The 24,567-nt window shown below is 38.0% G+C and overlaps 1 protein-coding gene across 1 annotated transcript in view; it reads left to right on the plus strand.

The window, feature by feature from the left end:
* Positions 1-24,567, plus strand: part of MALRD1 (MAM and LDL receptor class A domain containing 1) — a gene marked incomplete at both ends in the record, with an annotated part of 263,139 nt that overhangs the window by 25,173 nt on the left and 213,399 nt on the right. Inside the window, 4 exons of the mRNA XM_080609618.1 lie at positions 1,127-1,270; positions 5,904-6,061; positions 15,852-15,944; positions 17,617-17,824. Coding sequence (XP_080465744.1) covers positions 1,127-1,270; positions 5,904-6,061; positions 15,852-15,944; positions 17,617-17,824 — 603 coding nt within the window. The remainder of the gene's footprint in view (positions 1-1,126; positions 1,271-5,903; positions 6,062-15,851; positions 15,945-17,616; positions 17,825-24,567) is intronic.

A 24,567-nucleotide genomic window follows, 5' to 3' on the forward strand; every position in this document is an offset into this window, starting at 1 on the left:
CCTGGCTATACTTCTTTTGATGCAGCCAAGAATGTGATTGGCTTTTTGAGCTTCAAGTGCAACTTACTGACACATCCAATTTTTCAACCCACCTTCCCCAAGTCCTCTGAAGGGCTGTTATCGATCAGTTAATACCTCAGTCTGCACTGATAGTGGTGTTTCCCTGACCCAGGTACAAGATTTTGAACTTGACATTGTTGAACTTCATGAGGTTTATATGGGCCCAGCAGTTAAGTCTGTCAAGGTCCCTCTGGATGCCATCCCTTCCCTCTAGCCTATCAACTGCACCACTCAGCTTGGTGTAATCTGCAAACTTCCTGAGGGTACACTGAGTTCCACTATGTATAATGAAGATATTTAATAGTGTTTCGCAAGGGTCCCCATATGGACCCTTGAGAAATACCAGTTATTACTGGTTTCCAAATAGATGTTCAGCAACTGATTGTAACAGTTTAAACCATTGGATGAACATCCATCCAATTCCTTATCCATCTCACAGTCCATACATCAAATCCATCTCTCTAATTAAAAGTAAAAATGTTGAGGGAGACTGCATCAGAGACCTTCTAGAAGTTCAATTAGTTGACATCCATATCTTTTCTGTTGTCCACTGATGCAGTGATTCCATTATAGGTCATTAGATTAGACAGGTATGATTTGCCCTAAAAAAAGTTCTTGAAAATATCTGGTGATGTATTCAGAAACATTTTGGTTCTAGAAAAAGCATTCTGTTGCAAATATTATGTAGATGGTGCTGAGTTTAACCTCTCAGAAGTGATTTTTCTGTAGCTATCATCTAGAAAAGTAAACAGGTATTTTTTGTTATGACATGTAATTTTTATGTTTCCTGGCAACTATCTCCATGGAAGTGATTTCATGAAGGTTGCATAGACTGGCTGACATAAATAACACTCTACTGCTCTGAAAGAAGCATTCTTCTTTAAGGAATGATTATTTTTTAAAAATAATATCATTAATGATGGCAACCTGAAGTACTAGACAGCACTCAGTAATGGTTTTGAAGTAACTAGAGACAGAAATGTTGTCAATTAGTTTAATACTCATATGTTTGTAGTAGGAAGTAGTCTCATAAATAATGAGCTCTTAAGAAGTGATTGTCTTTTAGCACTGCAGACTTCCAGTTTTAAGCTTGGCATATGTGAGTGGCATTCAGATCAGCTGGCTGAGTCTGCTGTGTGGGCACAACTGCAAGCCGGGCACAAGATTGCCTCCTGTTCCTTCCCGAAGGATTGGAGCAACAACACTGAAGGTGAGAAATTAAAGTTAATGCACAATTACTAGCTGTAGTGAAGAATATGGTGCTTTTTTGAACAAGATGTTGACCCAATATAGAAACAGAACAAGACCATGAAAAGCAATTGTATGTATTTTGTATTTAAATTAGGTTTTGCTTTGACCACAGTAAGGGCACTGGGAACACATGTGATGGTAAAACATGAAAGATTTTAATCTAAGAATCCCCATATAAATCCCAACTAGTACTTGATTTATTCTCCAGTTAGTTCTTTGTATGAGAACTATGCAACAATTTAACGAAATTAAATAAAATCCATCTAAATTTTGACTTTGGCACTTAGCAGTTTTACTTGTGTAGTAGTAGAATGTTTGAGCATCCAGACAGAAATTTCACTTTAAAATTTTAATTTGGAAAGATGAGGAGAAACATTTGATATACAAAATAGTTTAATACTCTTAAAAACAATAAAATTAGTCCAGTTATGACTTTCAGAAGTAAAGAGCAGTTTTTGTTTTTGAAATCATTGTGTAGTGCTTGTGTATAGGTTCATAAGAGACTTTGATATCCATTAAGCTTTCAAAAACCTAAGTGTTGTAATGTGAAATGGAATCTCCTTGCCAGCTAAGTGTTTGGCTTGTCTACTGAGACTGCCTTTGAAGGGGTTAAGTAGCACTAGTTGTAATAGGATAATTTGTGATGCAGTGTTGAAGAATTGACAGCAAGGCGATTACTGCCTGAACTTTGAGCCCACAGAAGTGGAGTACGTGTCATTGATAGCAGGAGAATGAATGCTTAGATATTGTTTTCATTTTAGAAAGACTTTTAAAATACATTTTAGTATACATTTCAACATACTCTAATAAGCCAAATTATAATGGAATAACAGGAAAAGTGATTGAGCATACACATCCCTTAAGATGAATTTTTGCATGTTAACATTTACTTACAGCAGAGAACATATAGACTAGTAAATAAATGCCATGCTTGGAGGCTCAAACTTGCAATGCAAATAGAGCTTGACTAAGGTTTAGTTTCTGATTTTGATCAAGGCTTTCATTACTATAAATAGAAAAGAAGTAAGAAACTAAATTATATAGCTGAGGTCTAGACAACTATATTTATAAGGATTGCTTATAGGCTTTGCATAATCCTCTTTTCCTGTTATTCTTAAATTTAATAAATACTTTCTGTTCTTGGCGATATTTGTTCTTTTATTGCTTTTCTCCAGTGTTGTATTACAGGCACTTCCTCTGTAACTTTTCTTCCTAATTTCTCTAGCGTCAAAAGTTTTTACAGAGGTTTTATATTCCTCTGCAATACTGTTCAGAAAATATTTTGTTGGTGTTGCTCTTTTCTTTATTGATGTTTCCAGCATGCTGTATAATTTCCATAGTTCATTCTTAAATTGGCTTAATCTAGTTTCTTAGATCCGGGGTAACGCTTCTTTAATGAGAAACTAATGAAACCAAAGCTCTGCATAATAAAAAGAAAGGTTATGAGACACAAAAATAAATCAAAGGAAGTGCCATGCTTTTAAACCCAACATTTCAGATAACTAATGATAAAAATCCCTCTTTTAACGTGAAAGCCCAGCCAAATCATTGATTATGTGATTCTATTACATTACTCTTTTTCCCTCCTCCCTTCTGTCTTCTCCTACCAAGATTTCATCCATGACTTCTGAGTTCATGAAAATTCACCTTTGAAGAGTAAAAATAGTGGCAGTTCAGATTTGACCTCTTGTTTCTTCAGAATGGTTGAGTGCGAAAGTTGTAGAGGATTAGTTCAGAGACTGAACAGTTCTCTGCTGGGGAAAAGACTTTGCCAGAGAAGGAAAGGTCCCACTCTATGGCTCACTTTTAACTGACGCCTCAATTGTTACTCTAAAACTAGTAGCATAAATTCAAAGTTGTGTAGTTTGTGAAATAAAAAAACCATGGATTAAAGCAGAAAGTGTCAAAATATGTGAGTCAGAAAATTATTAGGATGAAGCCAATCAGAAAAATACTTACAGGCTTTGTGACAGCCAGGAATTTATTTTTTTTTCTGGGATTTGTGTTCTACTCCTAAAAAGGTGCAGAAGTTTGGCACTTCAGAAACAGGAAGTAGTGAAAATTCAAGAGAAAAGGACATAAAAAAGATCAGAGCATAAACACAGTAATATGCTATGAATTGTACTGGACTGAGGGAAATTCAGACCTTAGAGAAGAGCTACAAAGTTTTGTAAAAACATTCCTAATACAGTTAACATTTAGAAATTTTAAGAAATCCTCTGGAAGAGGGGAAATAAGTACTTTAGCATAGTTTATTACCTGTCCAGTTAAATTGACATGATTCTACTTTTACAGGCCATAGACATGAGGGGGGAAAAAACAATAATAAGCCTCCCAGTATTTTTAGGACAGGAGTTTGAGGCCTACTCTTAGCAATGAAGATTCTAACTTTTTCAGAAGCATTCCTAACACTTGCAGAAAACATATTCCTTGAAGTACTGTCAGTATCCCTTGTGGACACACCGTCATGCTGGATGTTTCATAGAAATTTTGTTTATCTAGTGCTATTCATTTGCTCTCTTGTCTAAAAGCCATGTTGACTCCTTTTTGCCCTGTTTTTAAAAATTCAGGAACTAAACGTTCTTTTCCCTCTCTCAGTTTAATTACTGTTAGGCTCTCAAAATAAAAATGGTCAGTTTTATAATGGCAACAAAGGATTCTGAAACTAGACAAAGAACCTGCAGTGTAAATTTTAATGTTGATGCACATTTCTCTTCTGCACAAGGCAGTAGTCATAGAAGGGTAGATGCCTTGTTGATCTTTGTCAAACAGAATGCTAGCTTAAGTCTATAATGTTTCTTTATATCCATGTTAGCAACTGTGGCATGAAAGTATAAACCTAATTCCAATGAAATTGCAACCACATATTTCGCTGTAAAACCTTGCATAATCAAAGATTAAACTGACAATAAAAGAAGAATGTGGTCCCTTATAATAATGTTTTCTTTGTGAAATGACACTTTCTCCCTTAAGCTTTGAAATAAACTGTAACATCCGTTGTGGTTTAAGCCCAGCTTGCAACACAGAATCATGCAGGGGTTTGCTCACTTACCCACCCACCCTTCTTCCTCCCTTCGTTCCCAGAGGGATGGGGAGGAGAATCGAAAGAATGTAACTCCCATGGATTGAGATAAGAACAGTCCAGTAACTAAGGTATAACACAAATCACTGCTGCTACCACTAATAATAATAAGTGAGATAACAAGGGAAGAGAATACAACTGCTCCCCACCCACCAACCAATACCTAGCCTGACCGGAGCAGTGTGATCTAGCTCTTCTGGGTAACTGCCCCCATTTTATATACTGGGCATGATGTGCTGTAGTATGGAATACCTCTTTGGCTAGTTTGGGTCAGGTGTCCTGTCTCTGCTTCCTCCTGGCTTCCCCTCCTCCCTGGCAGAGCATGAGACTCACAAAGTCCTTGGTCAGAGTAAACATTACTGAGCAACAACTAAAAACATTGGTTTTATTAGCACTGCTCCCAGGCTGAAAGTCAAAAACACAGCACTGCACTAGCCACTAAGGAGAAAAATAACTTCTACTGCTGAACCCAAGACAACATCTGCATTAGGGAAGTTGCATTTAGAGACATGAATGCAGAAACAGCACACTTAAGACCTTTAACCAGTCCTTGTTTTATTAATTTAATAGCTGCTTTAGAAGGCAGCAAAATATTCAGTGACTCAGGGGTGGGGAGAAAAACATGATATATTTGGTAAAAACTATTTAGCCTTTTTATTTCTGACAAATTAGAGACACTCTTGAAAGGATGGAGCATTCTTTCAGATCTCTGTAGGGATGCTTTTATAAGGGGCAGTAGGTCAAGAAGAGCACAAATTGTTTTTCTGCTTCAGATAGAAAGACAATATGTTCTCAACATTTTGTTGAGGAAATTCTGGCTGAGAAGTAAAGACCTTGATTACATGGTGGAGATGCTACTGCCTCCTGTAGCAATAAAGCAAAATACTTACTCTTGCCATTTATTTTTCTTTTTTTTTTTTTTTTATTGAAGAGTCTACAGAAATATTACTGTAAAAAATGTACTTTCAAGCCTACTTTCTGGGAACCATAGTGCAAGAAGGAAGAAAGCATGGTTTTTAAATATATTTGTGATCAGGTATTGAATGGTTGTAAATGTAAGGAGGCTGAGCCGAATGTGGACTCCTTACGGTTTTAATGTGCAAAGTAACAATTTCATGATACTACCAACTGATGCAATTCTTGGTTGCTGGGGCTGTCTGTGAGTGGAAGATACATATCTATCTTGTTATGTTTGTGTTTCCTATTACGATCAAAGTCACATTGTCAGCATGATAATCAGATTCCATCATTATCAGGATGGGCCCATGGTTCAATTGCAAGAGCTCAGTCCTTATTTTCACAGACTAAGGGGAGGGTGCATGCGGGTGGAAGATTTCTAAAAAAAAAAAAAAAAAAAAAAAAAAAAAAAAAAAAAACACCAAACCACCACCCCCCCCAAAAAAAAAAAAAAAAACCAAACAACAACAAAACCCCCAAAACAAAAACCACTACCCCAAAAAAAACCTGTCCTTTTTTTTGTTTGTTTGTTTGTCTGTTAAATATTTTTCAGGACATTCTGAGTGGTTGGAAGCTAATGGCGAGACATTATACAAAAGTGTTTATCTTAATAGTTCCATGTGTCACTGCTTCAGCAAGAATTGCCATTTTCAGTTTCATTACTCCATGGCAGATAACAGTGTTCTCAAGGCAGTACTGTTTACTAATCAGGTAAGAAGAATCATGCATGCATTTTCAAAGAATAAAGATACAGCAGCCCAGGTGTTACCAGCCAAAATACAAGGAAATATACCTTCTAGCTTGTGCCTGCCCCATGAGTTAAGTTGGTCCAAAACAGTAACTTGATATCATTCCATTCATCTATGCAATTATAAAACCTGGGTATTTGCCATCTCAGCTATTAACTAATTTGCTGAGTGAGTGTTCTGCAATAATACTTCAAGGACAAACCCCAGCTATTACAGAATTAAATAATTTGGGGATTTCAAAGGGTAAAAAAAAAAAATCTATAGTAAGCTTTTCTAGCCCTCTTTCCATTCTGGAAATGGGAAAATAAGTGCTTTTCCCTATGGAGACAAATCAAAAAGGAAAGTTGCTGGTTCAGAGTGTCTGGAAAGTTCTTGTTTAGCCACCAGATTTTCTTTACTCAAGTTTTAGAGCAATAATTTTTCTATTTTTCTGCCTATTAGTAGATAAAATGGCCATGTCAAACTGAAACACAAATGTCAGTTGAGCAGAAATTCACCTTTTCCATCTTTCTTACCTCCCTTGCCCTGTGGAGACTTTCTGCTGTTAGAATGTTCCCTTTTGAAAGTATTGTTAGTATGGATGTTATTGTACCACTACTTAATGAAAGGAAGAACAATACAGCCAGTCTCATTAAGTTAATGGATCTCATATATTGATGCTGAAGTTGAATTATTATCACCCAGCAATATAGGTATTTAAAAAGACTGATCCACTCCATTCACAAAGATAAGATGCAAACAAGCCTGAAGTGTAATACTACCATGGGTTTAAATATGGGAACAGGTAATGGAAATGCCTAATTTCTTTCCTACATAGAAACAACTTCAGGCTCTTGATTTTTATTTGCTGGAAGACTCACATAGCCAATCATTCACAGTCTAGGAGGTTCCTCCAGTGCATTGATGATAACTTCTTAATGCAAATGGTGGTCAAACCAACTAGGAGAGGAGCGCTGCTGGATCTAGTACTCACCAACAAGGAGGGTCTGGTTGAAGTGGTGATGGTCAATGGCAGCCTTGGTTGCAGTGACCATGAGGTGGTGGAGTTTAGGATCCTGTGTGGGAGGAATAAAACACTTAGCAAGGCCACAATTCTGGATTTCCGAAGGGCCAACTTTGGCCTCTTCAATCAATTGCTAAGGGAAGTCTCATGGGAAAGGGTACTAGGTGGTAAAGGGGCTCAAGATAGTTGGTCAGCATTCAAGGACCACTTCTTCCAAGCTCAGGATCAGAGCGTCCCAATGGGTAAAAAATCAAGTAAGGGAGCCAGGAGACCAGCATGGTTAAACAAGGAACTGCTGGGCAAACTCATGTGGAAAAAGAGAATCTATGGATTATGGAAGGAGGGGCTGGTCACTTGGGAGAAATATAGGACAGTTGTTAGAGGATGTAGGGAGGCAATTAGGACAGCTAAGGCCTCCTTGGAACTTAATCTTGCAAGTCGGGTTAAGGACAATAGAAAGAGCTTCTTCAAATACATAGCGGATAAAACTAACACAAGAGGCAATACAGGCCCACTGCTGAACGAGGTTGGTGCCCTGGAGAGAAAGGATATAAAGAAGGCAGAGATGCTGAATGCCACCTTTGCCTCTGTCTTTACTCCTGGAGACTGTCCCCAGGGGCCCTAGATTCCTATAGCCCCAGAAGGAGTCAGGATAAAGGAGGAGTTTGCTTTGGTAGATGAGGATTGGGTTAGGGATCAGTTAAGCAACCTGGACATCCATAAATCAATGGGTCCGGATGGAATACACTCACGGGTGCTGAGGGAGCTGGCGGAGGTCATTGCTAGGCCACTCTCCATCATCTTTGGCAAGTCGTGGGAAACAGGAGAGGTGCCTGAGGATTGGAAGATGGCAAATGTCACACCAGTCTATAAGAAGGGCAAGAAGGAGGACCTGGGTAATTATAGACCGGTCAGCCTTACCTCCATCCCTAGAAAGGTGATGGAACAACTTATTCTTGACACCATCTCTAGACATATCAAGGATGAGGGGGTCATTAAGAGTAGCCAACATGGTTTTACCAAGGGGAAGTCATGTTTGACCAACCTTATAGCCTTCTATGAGGAAGTAACTAGGTGGATGGATGAAGGTAGAGCGGAAGATGTGGTTTTTCTTGATTTCAGTAAGGCATTTGATACTGTCTCCCAAAGCATTCTCATAGATAAGCTAAGGAAGTGTGGGCTTGATGATCAGGTAGTGAGGTGGATCAAGAACTGGTTGAAAGGAAGAAGGCAGAGAGTTGTGGTCAATGGGGCAGAATCTAGCTGGAGGTCTCTGACTAGTGGAGTCCCTGAGGGGTCGGTGCTGGGACCAGTGCTGTTTAATATTTTCATCAACGACCTGGATGAGGGAACTGAGTGTTCGCTGATGATGCTAAACTGGGAGGAGTGGCTGACACACCAGAAGGCTTTGTTGCCATTCAGCGAGATCTGGACAGGCTGGAGAGTTGGGCGGGGAGAAACTTGATGAAATTCAACAAGGGCAAGTGTAGAGTCTTGCATCTGGGGAGGAACAACCCCATGTACCAGTACAGGCTGGGGGTTGACCTGCTGGAAAGTAGTGAAGGGGAAAGGGACCTGGGGGTCCTGGTGGATAGGAGGATGACCATGAGCCAGCACTGTACCCTTGTGGCCAAGAAGGCCAATGGCATCCTAGGGTGCATTAGAAAGGGTGTGGTTAGTAGGTCAAGAGGGGTTCTCCTCCCTCTTGACTCTGCCTTGGTAAGGCCGCATCTGGAATATTGTGTCCAGTTCTGGGCCCCTCAGTTCAAGAAGGACAGGGAATCGCTTGAAAGAGTTCAGCGCAAAGCCACAAAGATGATTAAGGGAGTGGAACATCTCCCTTATGAGGAAAGGCTGAGGGAGCTGGGTCTCTCTAGCTTGGAGAAGAGGAGACTGAGGAGTGACCTCATCAATGTTTACAAATATGTAAAGGGTGAGTGTCAGGATGGTGGAGCTAGTTTTTTTTCAGTGATGTCCAGTGATAGGACAAGAGGTAATGGGTGTAAACTGGAGCATAGGAGGTTCCATGTGAACATCAGGAAAAACTTCTTTACTGTGAGAGTGACAGAGCACTGGAACAGGTTGCCCAGGGGGGTTGTGGAGTCTCCTACGTTGGAGATATTCAAGGCCCGGCTGAACAAGTTCCTGTGTGATGTACTCTAGGTTACCCTGCTCTTGCAGGGGGGTTGCACTAGATGATCTTTTGAGGTCCCTTCCAACCCTTGGGATTCTGTGATTCTGTAATGGAAATACCTTATTTCTTTCCTACATAGAAACAACTTCAGGCTCTTGATTTTTTTTCATTTATGAAAGGGAATAGTTGTATTTTTCTATGACCCATTATTCTATCATGGGATTTTAACATAATCAGTGCTCTGGTCAGATTGCATGGAGATTTGTGCCATAGTACTTGCCAATAAATTCTCAGGTATGGCACCCATGGCAGCCTTGAGACAGAATAGGAATACTGATCTCAATGGTTTACCTAAGTAGCATCAATGGACCTGACTTAAGAGTGTTCTTTCCCTGAAAATAGAGCTAAATATGTGAGCCAAAACCATGAGAAGACCAGCATTTGAGTTCCTATAGAATTGGGAGCCCAAATTGAATTAATTGATAAACAGATACTTATGTATGCATTAGAAGAACATTTTTGGCAGTTATTACATCAGTTCAGTCAGCTGTATTTCCACACCTTCTTTTAGCCCTTTGTTTTAGTTATTGAATTTTTTCTTCAGTCTGGAGTGTATTTATTGCACATAGACTTATTTAAAGCTGATATGAATTACTCACACTGCAAAATTTGCAAGAAAAACGTTCAGAAACATAAGCGTATGCTGCTAGCTTCAAAACCAAAACCCTTCTGACCCTGGAAGACAACAGAGCTGCTCTTCTGGAGGCTGCCATTCAAAATAACCTCTCAGTTATACGGTCCAGTACCATGCATTCTCTGTAACCCCTTTATTATTTTTATTGGTCAGAACTGCTTATCTCCAAATAACTGTTGCTATGTCCAACCACCAACAGGCCTGACACAGAGACTGGATTACTTTTAATATGCAGTTTCAGTCCTGTTCTTAGAGGACAAGCAACTCAATTGTTGCAAATGTATCCCTAGCCTTCCTCACCTTTTCAACAGAGAGGTCAAAGATTAAGTGAACCTATTTTCTAACACAGATATTAGGACATCAGTTGGAAGACAAGAAATTTAAATTGCTCTTGGGTGTGAAAAAGGATAAGGAAAATGGACTTTTTTTTCACCAGCAGTAACCTGTTGTTGACTTGCAGTCCATGGTAACCTGCAGATTTTCCTGTTTCATTGCTGGTTTGGTAAAGTCACTCTTCATTCAATGCTACTGCATTTGATCATTTGTTTTTTTGTTTCCTAGCTGTGATTCATGCATCTTTTAAATTTGTGTTATTGGTTTGAAACTTGTTTTTGTATACTGAAATCAATTTATTTTCTGACAGTGTCCTTTGGGGTGCTTGTAATTCCTCCCAGTTTTGTGTTGTCCACATTTTTGCAAATTTTATTTTTCATTCCATTATCCAAACCTTCAGCACTATAACTATGTCAGGCCTTGGAACAGATCTGTGCAAAGCCCTGTTATATTTGTCTTTTATTAATGTTTTCTCTTTTAAACAAGGTTGCACTTGTATTTGTACACTCATTTTACAGTAATTCTGTTTGTACCAAATCTCCTCAGTCTGCTTAAAGAATGTCCTATGAGATTGTTGAAAGCCTTTATAAAGTACTTTCTACTTTAAGTCTGTTTACAATTATTGCAAAAAAATAATTCGTCAGAAGCAGCTAATGTAGGTTTCTCACTTTCTAATTCTCTAGCTGCTTTCAAGGTTATTGTTAGCAATCTGTTCCAGTGTCTTAGAGGTTGTTCAGCAGGTTGTTTATAATTGCATGGTCTGTGTTTTTCCCTTAACTGTAATACATATCCTTTGGTCTACCTTTCCTCTAGTATCCTACAGATTCTTCTCAGGTTCCCAGGGTTGTTGATAGTAAGGTATTACTTATGTAGTAATTTCCTGATTCCCTTCCAATTTCAGTACTTCTGGCTTATAAATATTTGTAATATCATTATTCTATTCCAGCCTGTTTGCATTTGGCAATATTAGCTGTCTTAAGAACACGAAATATTAACCGTACTAGCTGTCTTATAATTTTCTGATAAATTTTAAACTTTTATGTGAAACCTGAAACAAAAAGATAATGTTGACTTCACTCTATCATTTACTATTCATTACTTGGTCATTGCTCCCATTAAATAATGGGCTCATAATTCTTTCTTTTATTTTCTTAATCTTTACATCTTGTATAGCTTACATACAGATGGAAATTAAACAATAAAATATAATTTCAACTGATGTTTATATGTGCAAGCATATTTGTATCCTAATGCACTATTTGTGTCAGTGTTCAGCAGCACTTGCAAGAAGCATGCAAGTACACTTCTCTGCAGAAGTTAATGGTAACCCATTAATCATTGTGGGGGAACAAATAAGCTTTTGTTCCAAATTACTTTCTGAAATGAGAAAAGCGAGGATGAATGCAGTTGGAGAAATGTAAGAAATAATAATAATAAAAAAAGTTGTATTTTATAAATGGGGTTGATAAGAAGAGACCACGATTCTCTTCCATCCTTCAAATCTGAGTAGCATTATCTCTCTTTCAAAAAAAAAAAAAAAAAAACAAAACCAAACAACAAACCAACAACCCAAAAGCAAACCAAACCAACCAACCAAACAAAAAACCCCAGCAAAGCAGTCTCCAAAAAACCCCAAACCCAAAATACCCCCACAAAACCCCAATACAAACCACTGCAGGAAAAAGAATTCTGGGCATTTTAGCTTTACAAAAATTTGTTCATAGATGGTAAATATATCGCAAGGTGCATAGAGTGAAGGTATTTTGAGCAACTGCTCCCCTGCATCAACAAAATAAATCTCAAAGGAAGGTACCGGAAAAGTAATACATTCAACATTTTTAAAGAAAGCTACTGACGCAAGGAGTGTGCTGGAAGTGTTAACCCATTTGTACTAAAGAGGCGGAAGAATCTGGCAAGCAGGATGAATACTACAGAGAAAACATTGTGAGGAAGGGAAATAATATTATTACTAGACCTGCATGAAATCAGAAGGTAATATCTGTTGCATGGAACAATAATCAGTTTAAAAGTTGTTGCATCTGAGATGATTTACAGCTGTCAGTGTAAAAAAACTCCCCTAGAAGGTTTGGGTACTGGTACATGCATAGAAAACTCAAATTTACTGTGTCAAGCTGATTTTATTAACATAAATTTGGGAGCAAGAGGGTCATGGGGATGGGTATCTAAGCTGTTAATAGAATGTGAACAAAATTGTAGTAGCTAGATGCATCCAATCAAATAAACAGCAAATGCAGAGTGTTCCCCCAAGGTACACAAATGTGTTTGGAGGATTCATATATGTACATGTGGGGGGAATACATTAACTAAAGTATTTTTAAAAGCAGACACTTAGCCACAGGCTATGGTTTTAACCTGCCATGTAGTGTGGTTCCTGGTACATCACCTTTTTCTGTGTTTTATGTGTGGGTATCGTAGGCTAATAATGCTAATACATTTTCTTTGGAAGTTGAACTATTTAGCTAAATGAAGCAAGTTTTATGCAGAATTAAATGTGCGTGGCTCTGTCTTGCAGTTTTCCAAAACTGACCTTCGAAAAAAAATTCAACAGAGATTTAGACTTCCAGCTTTTTTAATATGTTGTAACAGTTGAAACCTTGCTAGGAAAAGAGCAAAAGTAACTGGCTACTCATCACAAATCATATCAGTGTTGTTCTCCTCACTCACATCTCTTGGACTGTCAAGCATCAGAATTTTTCTTTTTATTTTTATATTGCAAGACAGGAAAAAAGATAACTTGCCTTGTCTACACTATTGATAATATTTCGCATACCTAACATATCCCCTTTTATTCATCCCTTGTAAGGTAAAATGTTTTTATACTTTCAATTTCTCTTCATATAAGAGGTTTTCCATTTCTCTTATCCTGCTTCACAATTTTTTTTTTTTCTGTACTGCTTCTAATTCTGTAATATCATTTGTGGAAAAGGTAAACCCAATACTTTGCACAGCATCCTAAAAGGGGTCTCACTGTTGATGCTTGTAATGGTAAGTCTGTTTGCATGTGTAATCTATAGTAACTTTTCCTTGTACTGGCTTCAGCATCTTCCAGTTAGGATCACGACCAGAAGCAGAATAAAGCGTGAGCTGTTTTCGTTAGATAACACAGCTACAGGTTGGGCAGAGAAGAGATTCAGAGCAGCCCTGCAGAGAAGGACTTGGGGGTGTTGGTCGATGAAAAAATGAACATGAGCCAGCTTCAATGTGCGCTTGCAGCCCAGAAACCCAACTGTATCCTGAGCTGCATCAAAAGCAGCGTGACCAGCAGGTTAAAGGAGGTGATCCTGCCCCTCTACTCTGCTCTCGTGAGACCTCACTTGGAGTATTGTGTGCAGTTCTGGTGTCCTCAACACAAAAAGGACATGGAACTGTTGGAACAAGTCCAGAGGAGGGCCACGAGGATGATCAGGGGACTGGAGCACCTCAGGTATGGAGACAGGCTGAGAAAGTTGGGGCTGTTCAGCCTGGAGAAGAGAAGGCTGAGTGGAGACCTCATAGCAGCCTTCCAGTGTCTGAAGGGGGTCTGCAAGGATGCTGGGGAGGGACTATTCATCAGGGACTGTAGTGACAGGACAAGGGGTAACGGGTTCAAACTGAAACAGGGGAAGTTTAGATTGGATATAAGGAAGAAATTCTTCACTGAGAGGGTGGTGAGGCACTGGAATGGGTTGCCCAGGGCAGTTGTGAATGCTCCATTGTTGGTGGTGTTCAAGGCCAGGTTGGGCAGAGCCTTGGGTGGCATGTTTTAGTGTGGGGTGTCCCTGCCCCTGGCAGGGGGGTTGGAACTAGATGATCTAGCATTTGACTAGATGTCAAGCATTTGACACAGTCTCCCACAGCATCCTCATAGCTAAACTGAGGAAGTGTGGTATGGATGATCAGGTAGTGAGGTGGACTGCGAACTGGCTGAAGGACAGAAGCCAGAGAGTTGTAGTCTATGGGGCGGAGTCTAGTTGGAGGCCTGTATCTAGTGGAGTGCCTCAAGGGTCAGTACTGGGACCAGTATTATTATTATTATTATTATTATTATCAGCAAGTTTGCTGATGACACTAAGCTGGGAGGAGTGGCTGACATGACAGAAGGCTGTGCTGCCGTCCAGCGGGACCTGGACAGGCTGGAGAGTTGGGCAGGGAGTAACTTGATGAAATATAACAAGGGAAAGTGTAGAGTCCTGCATCTGGGCAGGAACAACCCCATGTTCCAGTATAGGTTGGGAAATGACCTGTTAGAGAGCAGTGTAGGGGAGAGGGACCTGGGGGTCCTAGTGGATGGCAGGATGACCATGAGCCAACACTGTGCCCTTGTGGCCAAGAAGGCCAATGGCATCCTGGGGTGTATTAGAAGGGGGGTGGTCAGTAGGTCGAGAGAGGTCCTCCTTCCCCTCTACTCTGCCCTGGTGAGACCACATCTGGAATATTGTGTCCGGTTCTGGGCCCCTCAGTTCAAGAAGGACAGGGACCTGCTGGAGAGAGTCCAGCGCAGGGCAACTAAGATGATTAAGGGAGTGGAGCATCTCCCTTATGAGGAAAGGCTGAGGGAGCTGGGTCTCTATAGTTTGGAGAAGAGGAGACTGAGGAGTGACCTTATAAGTGTATATAAATATATAAAGGGGGAGTGTCACGAGGATGGAGCCAGCCTCTTCTCGGTGGCAAACAATGATAGGACAAGGGGTTGTGGGCTTAAACTGGAACACAAGAGGTTCCACTTAAACTTGAGAAGAAATTTCTTCTCAGTGAGGGTGACAGAACACTGGAACAGGCTGCCCAGGGGGGTTGTGGAGTCTCCTTCTCTGGAGACATTCAAGGCCCGCCTGGACACATTCCTGTGTAACCTTATCTAGGTGTTCCTGCTCTGGCAGGGGGATTGGACTAGATGATCTTTTGAGGTCCCTTCCAATCTCTAGCATACTGTGATACTCTGATCTTAAGGTCCCTTCCAACCCTAACTATTCTATGATTCTATGATTATGAAATCAAATGGGCTTGGATTGCTTGCATAAAGGGAGCCTTACCACATTTGGTACTGTCACTACTGTGCTTAGGAGGTGGAGTGAAAATGGAGTTTGAGGTAACTCAGCACTCTGTTTGCATGCTTTACATATCAAAAAAATAAAGGGGAGGGGATTTTTAGCACAGTTAATTAGGTATTTTTGACAGACCATAAATTCAGTTCTAAGAAAACTAAATCTAATTATAACACATCATAATATAAGCAGTTATTTATGAAAAATAAATTAATGTAGAGAGCACCATGGAAACACATTGTTAAATTCAGCAATAACATGGCTTAATTTACATATTAATTCACTTTAATTCTACTAAGACACCTTCTGATAATTATACTATTTGCATGTTTAATCACAGTAAACATGTTTTGTTTCTTTTCTCTCTCATGGTGCTCAGTGCTAAGACTGCAAATGAATATGTGAAGCTCTAGTTCCCCACATATAGGAGCTTTGTATATGTGGTTGGTTGGCTAGGAAATGAAAAGATGGAGTTCAGAAAATGGTGTTGGTAATTTATAGAGGAACAAAAATTAGTTTTATAATGTTGTATTCTACATTTTACAGGAAGAACATATCTTGTGGGAAACCAACATCATGACTAAGAAGGAATGGGTCAAAGTGGATATACATCTACCAACAGGAATAGAAAACTTAAAGGTATGAATGAAAAAGGCATGTGTTCGATTTTTGAAGATGCTTTACTTTATTGTTTGTAAAGCTTCTAAAAAACTTAAAAAATTGTTAAAATTATATGTAGCCTGAAGGTCTTCCTGTTCTTCATTGCTTTGATATGAGTAAAAGCTCTGGTTATAGCACAACAAAACATTCACAAAGATGTCACATGTTGAAGCTGTTGGTCTGTAATCACATGCAAGAGAATGAATGCAAATCTCACCATGTTATAGTTAGTCATTTGAGTCCACCTCAGGTGTTACCAACTCATTTAAATGTAAATGCTAATAAGTGAGATGACGTGAATGGTGTTTCTGGGATTTCAGTGGAAGGATGTAAATAAGTAGATGATACAATATCTTCTTCCTGAATTTTCAGGCATAGAGAAGAATACAAAGTTGCATATAATTAATTCTTAAATTAATTTACAAGCTTGTTGTATGTAATTTTACATGTACATTTATTTTGCATAATTAAATAACCATATTTTATTGTCGCAACCATCAGCTGAAAAGGTAATCTCTGTGAAAGGCCAAAGACTCAAGTCTACTGCAGGAAATGTTTTGACATATATTTGAATGAATGCATTTCATCAAGTTAGTTGAAGTGTCTTTTTCTTGTTGCTTGTCTCTCTTTTTCCTGCAAGGATAAGTGTGAATAAGCAACCAAATGCATAATAAGACTATAGTATCTAAAAATAAACAAGAGGCTGCTGAAAATGTGCATGCGTATATGTAGAAAGTCAAAATTATGCATTAATGTACAATGGTGGCAAGGATCACTTGTACTTAGGGAAGGAGAAATACTATAACTATGTGACTGTGTGATATTTTCATTGAATCATTCTGCTGTTTGAAATGGGAGAGAATGGATAGTTTTAGAAGGCTTCGTCATTTAGAAAAAACTTTCTAGTTGAAGATAATGACATATATCATTCCTGATATATGTCTCTTGAGATTTCACTCCAACCTAATTTCCAGGCTTCAGAGGTGTGTGTGTGTGTGTTAGACCCTTCTGCTTATACACCAAATCACGTCTGTTCTGGTTTCCTTCTGTTTTTTCTGATATTCTTGTCCAGCTTTCTTTCCAATGTGCTTTCTCCCTCTTGCATGTAACTGCTTTCTGAGATCAGTGCTCTGGTCATGTCCCAGCTTGTCAAAACCCACAACTCCTTTTCTGATTTGTGCCTCCGACTCCTGCTCTTGTTTCTCAGTGCTTTCTTTCATTGTAATCTTCATTTTTCTGATGAATTCAATCTTGCTGCCTCCTGCTTGCTCTTTTAGCTCAGGTAAAAGGAACTTGGAGAGCACAAGTGCGGTAATCTCCTTGCTTTGAGACCCGGGTGATCTCCACAGTGGCCAGGAGCAAAAGATGTTCTTTTGAAATGTCATTCTTCTAAATCCTCTTTTGCAAAATCTGGCTTTTAATTAACTTCATTCTTGGAATTCATCAAACCCTTTTAGCTGTAAATTTTCAGAAATTTCAACTTAAGGTAGTCATACAAGATTTTAGGTTCTGATTTGAAATTTGTAATTGTTTTGTAATGGAAAGTATGCAGCACCTTTTAACATGTGAAACATTGCTGGTTTTCATAAATAAAAATCAGGCTTTCTCTGTTGCCTGTTAATGCAAATATTTTAACTGTAACAATTTACAGCTTATGTTTAAAGGAACATTCCAGAGCAGAGCAGGTTTCATCTGTTTGAATAATATCCAGCTCTTGGACACTACACCATCTGAGCCACCAGGTTTCTGCTCCTTAGAAAAATTCACCTGCACTGATGGGCAGTTCACAGAGCATGGATCAGCCTGTGACTCTCACCCAGATTGTTCTGATGGCAGTGATGAGGATCCAGCAGCCTGCTGTAAGTGAATTGCATTGCTTTAGAAGGACGTTGTGCTGAAGAGTATTGTGAAAGCCTAAACAGATCTACCCAAAAGGCTAGAAAAAATATTATTTATATGGCTTATTTTCCCGAAAATAGTTAAGGATGTTCAGGTTAGTGACAGTGTTTGTAGCATTTTCTGTCATGCATTTTTTTCTTCCCACTATTTTCTATTTGTCTGGTCTCAACAGTATGCTCTGGATGCAAAGAGCAATTTTTAAAATATCTGTAGAAATGCAACATTTTACATATTTTTGCTTAAATGTATCCCCTCACTACAATGTTCATAACCTTTACTTCCCTAGTTTTCTAATTTATACTGTGAGTTAATGGCAGAAAATACACTAGATGACATGAAATTTATGTGGTGTTACAATTTACCATACAAATTACATACAGTTCAGAAGCTACATCTTACTCATGGGCTTCCATTGAAGGTAACTTTGCTTAGAAGCCAGAGTTTCTACTGTAAAATCAAGAGCAAATGAAAATAACAGTTACTGGAAGATGTCTATAATAACTCTGAAACTTTTTACATCTCCATCTGAAAGTAGCTTTAGAGACCCTATAACTTTCTAAATGAATATTTTACAGTCTACATTTGTATGCATATTTGCCTGTGGTAGTAACACTTAAATGTGTGTCATGGATTTAAACTTTGCATACCTTTAAGATATTGGTAAGGAAGCATATTTGCTGCCTGGAGGTACAAATTAAAATTTTTTGTATCACTCGATGTCAAGATGAAGAACATTGATAATCATAGAATCGTAGAATAACTAGGGTGGGAAAGGACCTTAAGATCATCTAGTTCCAACCTTTCTTGAGCAGACTTTAGGGACTGTATGTACCTACAAGTTGGGGTTTTTTTAACTCACAGTCTGAAACTTTAATTTTTTAAATTATTTAAATAACCATGCAGGAGCCATGCATAAAACAAGTAATACATGCAAATGCTGAAGTAACATTTTAAATAGTAAGCTTTATACTGTTTTATCTCTGGGTGAAATCTAAGACGACATTGATGTGTATAGGGCATTGTTTTCTGAGACCTATTTTCCTTTTTTTACAAGACTTGACTCTATGTTGCTAGCTCTGCGTGTTTGCTGGTAGGAGTACAGAGAGTCCTCTTACGCTCTTTAAGAGGAAGAATCGAATGAAAGTGAATAGCGCTTTATAAATTGGATATTATTTCTCAGCGATTTAGTGTTCCTACTTCAGTAACAATGTGAGAGAATTGTGGTGAATAATGACTAGGAGTATAGAAGAATAATTTTAGGTTTTAAAAGGAGGATGAATAATAATTGTCCCAGTTGAAGGGTAGCTGTTACAGTACTACACAAAGCAAAACTAAAGATTACTCTAAACACTTACAGGCAATTATATTTGGATGTAATGCATTCTACTTCCTAATTTTTCCTCTGTGCCTCAGATGCTGGACATTGGCACTGGGTAACCAGAAAATGACAACATAACCTAGTTATAGCCAGTATTTTAGATTTAAACAGAGACCACAGTGGGACTTACTCTTGAAAATATTGCTTTTGTTACACCATGCGGATGTGCCAGAAAACTGAAAAGTAAGCAGAAGAAAGTCAGATTAGCTCAAATGTCTCAGCACTGTCCTTTGTGGCATCTCCAGAATTAGGGTGCTGGTGCAAGGACTGACAGAAGGCCCAGTCAGTACAAAACCTTCTTTGATAGCTCTGCCTAGTGCTTCTCTGCCTGCTGCTGTCTCTGCAGTTAACTTGGTTTACGGTGTGGCACTGATTTACCATGAACTCCTAGTGTATTTCAATCTAAAGAAAATACCACGCTCAGCTGAACCTGAGACACAGGGATTGTGTGCTTCATTCTGTTGAGGCAGTTACAGGATGAAGATGTATTGTTTTGTTGGTGCAGTGCACAAAAATACTCATCCCCTGAAAAAAGGGTGAACAAAGGTAATTTTCTGCAATATAAGTAACCTATGTTGTATGTTGCTCTGACTACTGTTTGAGAAGAAAGAAAAAAAGAAAAAAATAGCCATCTCCAAAATAGCAATAATTGTTTTTTAAAGTTGGCTCATTTTAATGGCTAATATTGTCTTGGATACCTCACAGAGTCCTTTTCAGGGAAGTGGGCCCTAAAGATGGAATTTAGCCTGTCAGCAGTTTGGTTGGCTTAAAAGATTCACCTTTCTGACACTTTCTGCAGTCTTGAACAAAAGAGACCTGAAGGAAAAGTCATCATCTGTTTCTGTCCTTTGTTTTTTTCATTCCATTATGTACACCTTCCATATGATTTGGAAATTTTACTCTGTAATATTCAGAGTGCACTACATCTATTCATATTAATTTTCAGTAAAAATTCCTATCTGGTACAATAACACATATTTTAGCTCCCATTCTATTAGGTATTTTAGCATCTATCCTTGGATACATCCTCGGTAGTTTCCTGTCATGAAGTACCCTCATGTACAGAAAGAGCTGACATATCTCTATACTGAATGAAAATGAAAGCAGGCAGCTGTTACTTAGCAGTGTGAAGGATTTCTCTCTTTTTGAGGATTTTCTGTGCTTCATTATAATTGGAAAGGATTTATTTTTGGGTGGTTTTTTTTTTTTTCTCATGTTAATTTGAAATGACAAGTCTTATAATAATGCATTTTATGAGAACAAACACATGTTTTACAATGTTTCTCAAACTTTCTGTTTAATTTCTGCCCATTTATAGAAATATATATAAAAATATAAATGAATATATAAATATAATATATATAAATAAATATACAAATGTATTTATTTATATAAATATATATTTAAGTATATGAGACTAAAGTTTCAAAAAATAAGGAACTTTTAGGAACATGAGAAACCAAATTTATTTGAGTAGTTTTGTTGAAATCAATACATCTAATGAAGTGAAAAATTGAAATGAATATTTTTAGTATAAAATGCTACATTTGCATTATGTCTTATTCGATATCAGTTATTTGAGATCACGTCTAAATTTCATATTTCGTCATGACTGATAAATTATCAAAACATAGTTAATATATTAAAAAAGAGAAAGTGAAACACATCCTACAAGTGTTTCTGAAAGGAAGCTTCCTTAAAACAGCTGTCTAACTCTTCTGGTTTTAATTTTGCATCACCAATATTAGTTTACATATTCTCAGCCTTTCGTAGGATTTGTATAATTAATGAATAGAAAACATGTAGAATGAAAGAAACGCAATTTTATAGCATGTAGCTTTTACTTCATTTTATTTATAGTATACTATTGCAAAACCTTGAAACCTTCTAGAGCAAATGAACACATATGCAAATCTTTTTATTGCCATTCTACTTTAAGGAAGAGTATTTTTTTAGTCTAAAACATTTGTTTTACTACATACTTATGTTTCCTGTGGCACATTAATTGCATGGAATTTTCGATATCTGTCCATCAATTTTGTATACACATGTGGAGAAAAAGAAGCTACATCTATATAATTTTCAGACTTCATTGCTTACAAACACTGCGTCACATCGCCTTTGTGTTTCACCAGAACAGTTACTTCAAAGTAAGCACGCCTTTTGCAGACCCAGGGTCAACATGAGATTCTTTTAACAGCACTAGTCTCTTAACTCTAAGTCAGGTAATTGAGTAGTTTCAGGAGATGAGACCATCTCAGCTAACGGACTATGGTGTTATGAGAGATCTGACTAATGACGGGTGACATAGACAATTTCAGGCTACATGACCTATGGCCTACAATCTTTCTCAATCTTTCAACAAATCCTAAATAAATGAAATCAGTCGCAAACTGGTAGGGAATTTGCATAGGTAGTTAGTAAGAAGGTATAGGTGTAACCCTTTCCTTTCCCAAAATGACATTTAATGATAGTCAGAAATAGTATTAATGACAAAATAATTACATAGAAGTGCTTTGGTTGTTGACCATACAGGTACTTTATACTTCAAATTCCATAGGAGCTTGGATGCTGTCACACTGAGTAAGGGTAGGAGCCCTTCTTATTCCATATTTATTAGTCAGGGAAATGCTAATCTGGTGGAGGGACAAGCTGTGCATTTCCTCTTGTGTTCATTTGATTAAGTTGCCAGAGTAGAACTGGAAAACTTCATCCACTTGCAGGCTAGCAATGTTGAGGCAATATTAATTGGCTGGCAACCCAGCCTTCCTAACAAGACTGCTTTGCTTTTTTTCCACCAGGAGGATCAACAGAAGCTGGAATAGGTGTAGGGTAAGCTAGTCAAAGAGGAAACATTCCCATTTAACCTCCCAGTGCTTTTGTTGTATGTGCTTTGTTGCTTGTTTCTTTTTTTAAAAAGAGAAATGTGGAAAAACAGTTCATGTTAATTGAAAATATTTCCCAGTGTATTTTATGGCTTTAGTAAGCTCTACTTATTTCTTGAAATTCAAGGAAACATGTTTGGGGACCAGTTTTTTTCCCTCTGATTGCATCTTTGAGTCATTGTTTTTGCTGAACTGGTGTAATAATTTACTCCTTCACTCGTTGAAGTAAACTCATATATCCACATGAAAAAAACCGTATCGTTTTTCAAATTTGGCTTGTTATTAGCATGAATGGAGATTGTTTCTTTTCTAATTTCTTTTCTATTTTGCTGAATTATAAAAAGATGGAATGGTAAGAGGTGCAGTAGGAACAGACATATATACCAGTTACATGCATTATGTGTGTTTAACTTACATAATTGCAGTATGACTCCCCAAAAAATACAGGTTGTGCAGTCACCTATTTTCCAGCTATGGACAGTGAAATATTCCCTATAATTACTTGAAGGCTCAAATAAAAATGTAGAGAAAAAGCTGTGAATCATAAAAATTATGCACTATTTTGATGGGAATAGAGCATTTCTCAAAGTTTATTAATATTTGAGCAATGAAAAAATACACTGAGAAACTTTCTTGGATTTGGGTTTCAGCTGAAGCACAGAACTTTTTTTTTCAGGCTTGATTAAATATTTTCAAACACTCTTAAGTTTTTAGAATTAAGTACGGATAAAAGTTAAGTCAAATTGTTGACTCAGAGAGTTGGATTTCACTCAAATTATAGCCTTGCTGTTCCCTGACATATCAATACTTTAAAAAAAAAAATGAAGCGTTACTTGCAGAAGTTACATATAGTGGAACACTTAGGCTTGGTGAGTGATTCTGGCTCAGTGTCTGCATGACTGGATGTTTCTATGGAGCTTGTAATTTTAAATGACAGGTACAATGAAAAAAAAAAGGTAACATCTTATGTGTGTCCAACACTATCACATTTAGCGAACTGAAGCAGCGTTCCCTGCCTCTCTTTCCCCTTCTCCCCCCTGCCTCCAAAAAACCCCCAAACCCCAACACCATGAATGTTCTTCCTACCTATATAATTGTGTTCAGATGTGTATAAAGTTTGAAAAAATGGCTGAGCAAAATATTTCTTTTCTTTTTCTTTTTTCCTGCTGTTTGTACTTGTTGGGGTTTAAACCTAGCTGGTAATTCGGAGCCACATGGCTGTTTGCTCAACTTCCCCATTCCTGTCTGAATGGGATGGGGGAGGAGAATTGAAAGAAAGTAAACCCCACAGGTTGAGATAAGAACAGTTTAATAACTAAAAATACTGCTACTATTAATAATAATAAGGAAAATAACAAGGAGAGAGATTACAAAACTCAAAGGGGAAACAAAACAAAAAAAAGAATCCCAAACCAGCAGTGATGCACAATATAATTGCTCACCACCCGCTGACTGATACACAGCCCGACCCGCGATCTGCCCTTCTGGGTGGCTCTCCCTAGTTTCTATAGTAGGCATGACATGCTGTGGTATGGAATACCCCTTTGGCTAGGTTGGATCAGGTGTCCTGTCTCTGTTTCCTCCCAGCTTCTTGTGTCCCTCCTCAGTGGCAGAGCATGTTAGACTGAAAAGTCCTTGATCAGGGTAAGCATTACTTGGCAACAACTAAAACATCGGTGTGTTATCAGCACTGTTCTCAGACTAAAGCCAAAACAGCACTGCACCAGCTACTAGAAAGGAGAAAAATAACTGTTACAGCTGAAACCAGGATATATATTCAACCTGAAAGATGGCGTTTATACATTTCTTTCTAAATCCACAGTGTTAGAAGAAGTTGTACTAGTGGCTACCAATATAAGAAATGAAGATTTCAGACTTCTCTCTTCCTGTTGACCATCAAGGGCAGTGATACCTTGCTGCTTCCTTAATTCTTCTAGTATACCATTTCTAAATGTAGCCTTGACAGTCAGCTCTCCAGTATGAGCCACTGAAAAACACTGAGGCTGGTGTCAAGCCATATTAATAACAACAGATCTGATGTCATCAGCACACAAAAGATGTTGCTGTTCATATTGCCGTAACTCTTCTCATGGTCTGAAGTAAACCAGGAATTATTATTTTCTAGTTAAAAGAAAATAAGATTTTTTTAATTACTATGCTAAATACCTCACAGACCTGTAAAATATTAATGATTAGTGCTGTCTTGACTTTTCTCTCATGTTTAAACTTTGTTTTAAATTTGGCCTGGCAGCTTCCATCCAGGAACAGGGTTTTGGTTGCTTAGTATACAACAGAGTAAGTTCTCCGTCTCTACATGGTTATTTATTGATGTCTTTTTGGACATTACTATGCAGCCACTGCAGTCAGCTTCTTGCACAGAAGACCTTTTGCAGATTTTAGGAAGGCAAGAGGAAAGTGATATTTAAGCAAAGAATGTTTG

This window comes from Psittacula echo (assembly GCF_963264785.1).
Source record: "Psittacula echo genome assembly, chromosome: 2".
Classification (NCBI taxonomy): Eukaryota; Metazoa; Chordata; class Aves; order Psittaciformes; family Psittacidae; genus Psittacula; species Psittacula echo.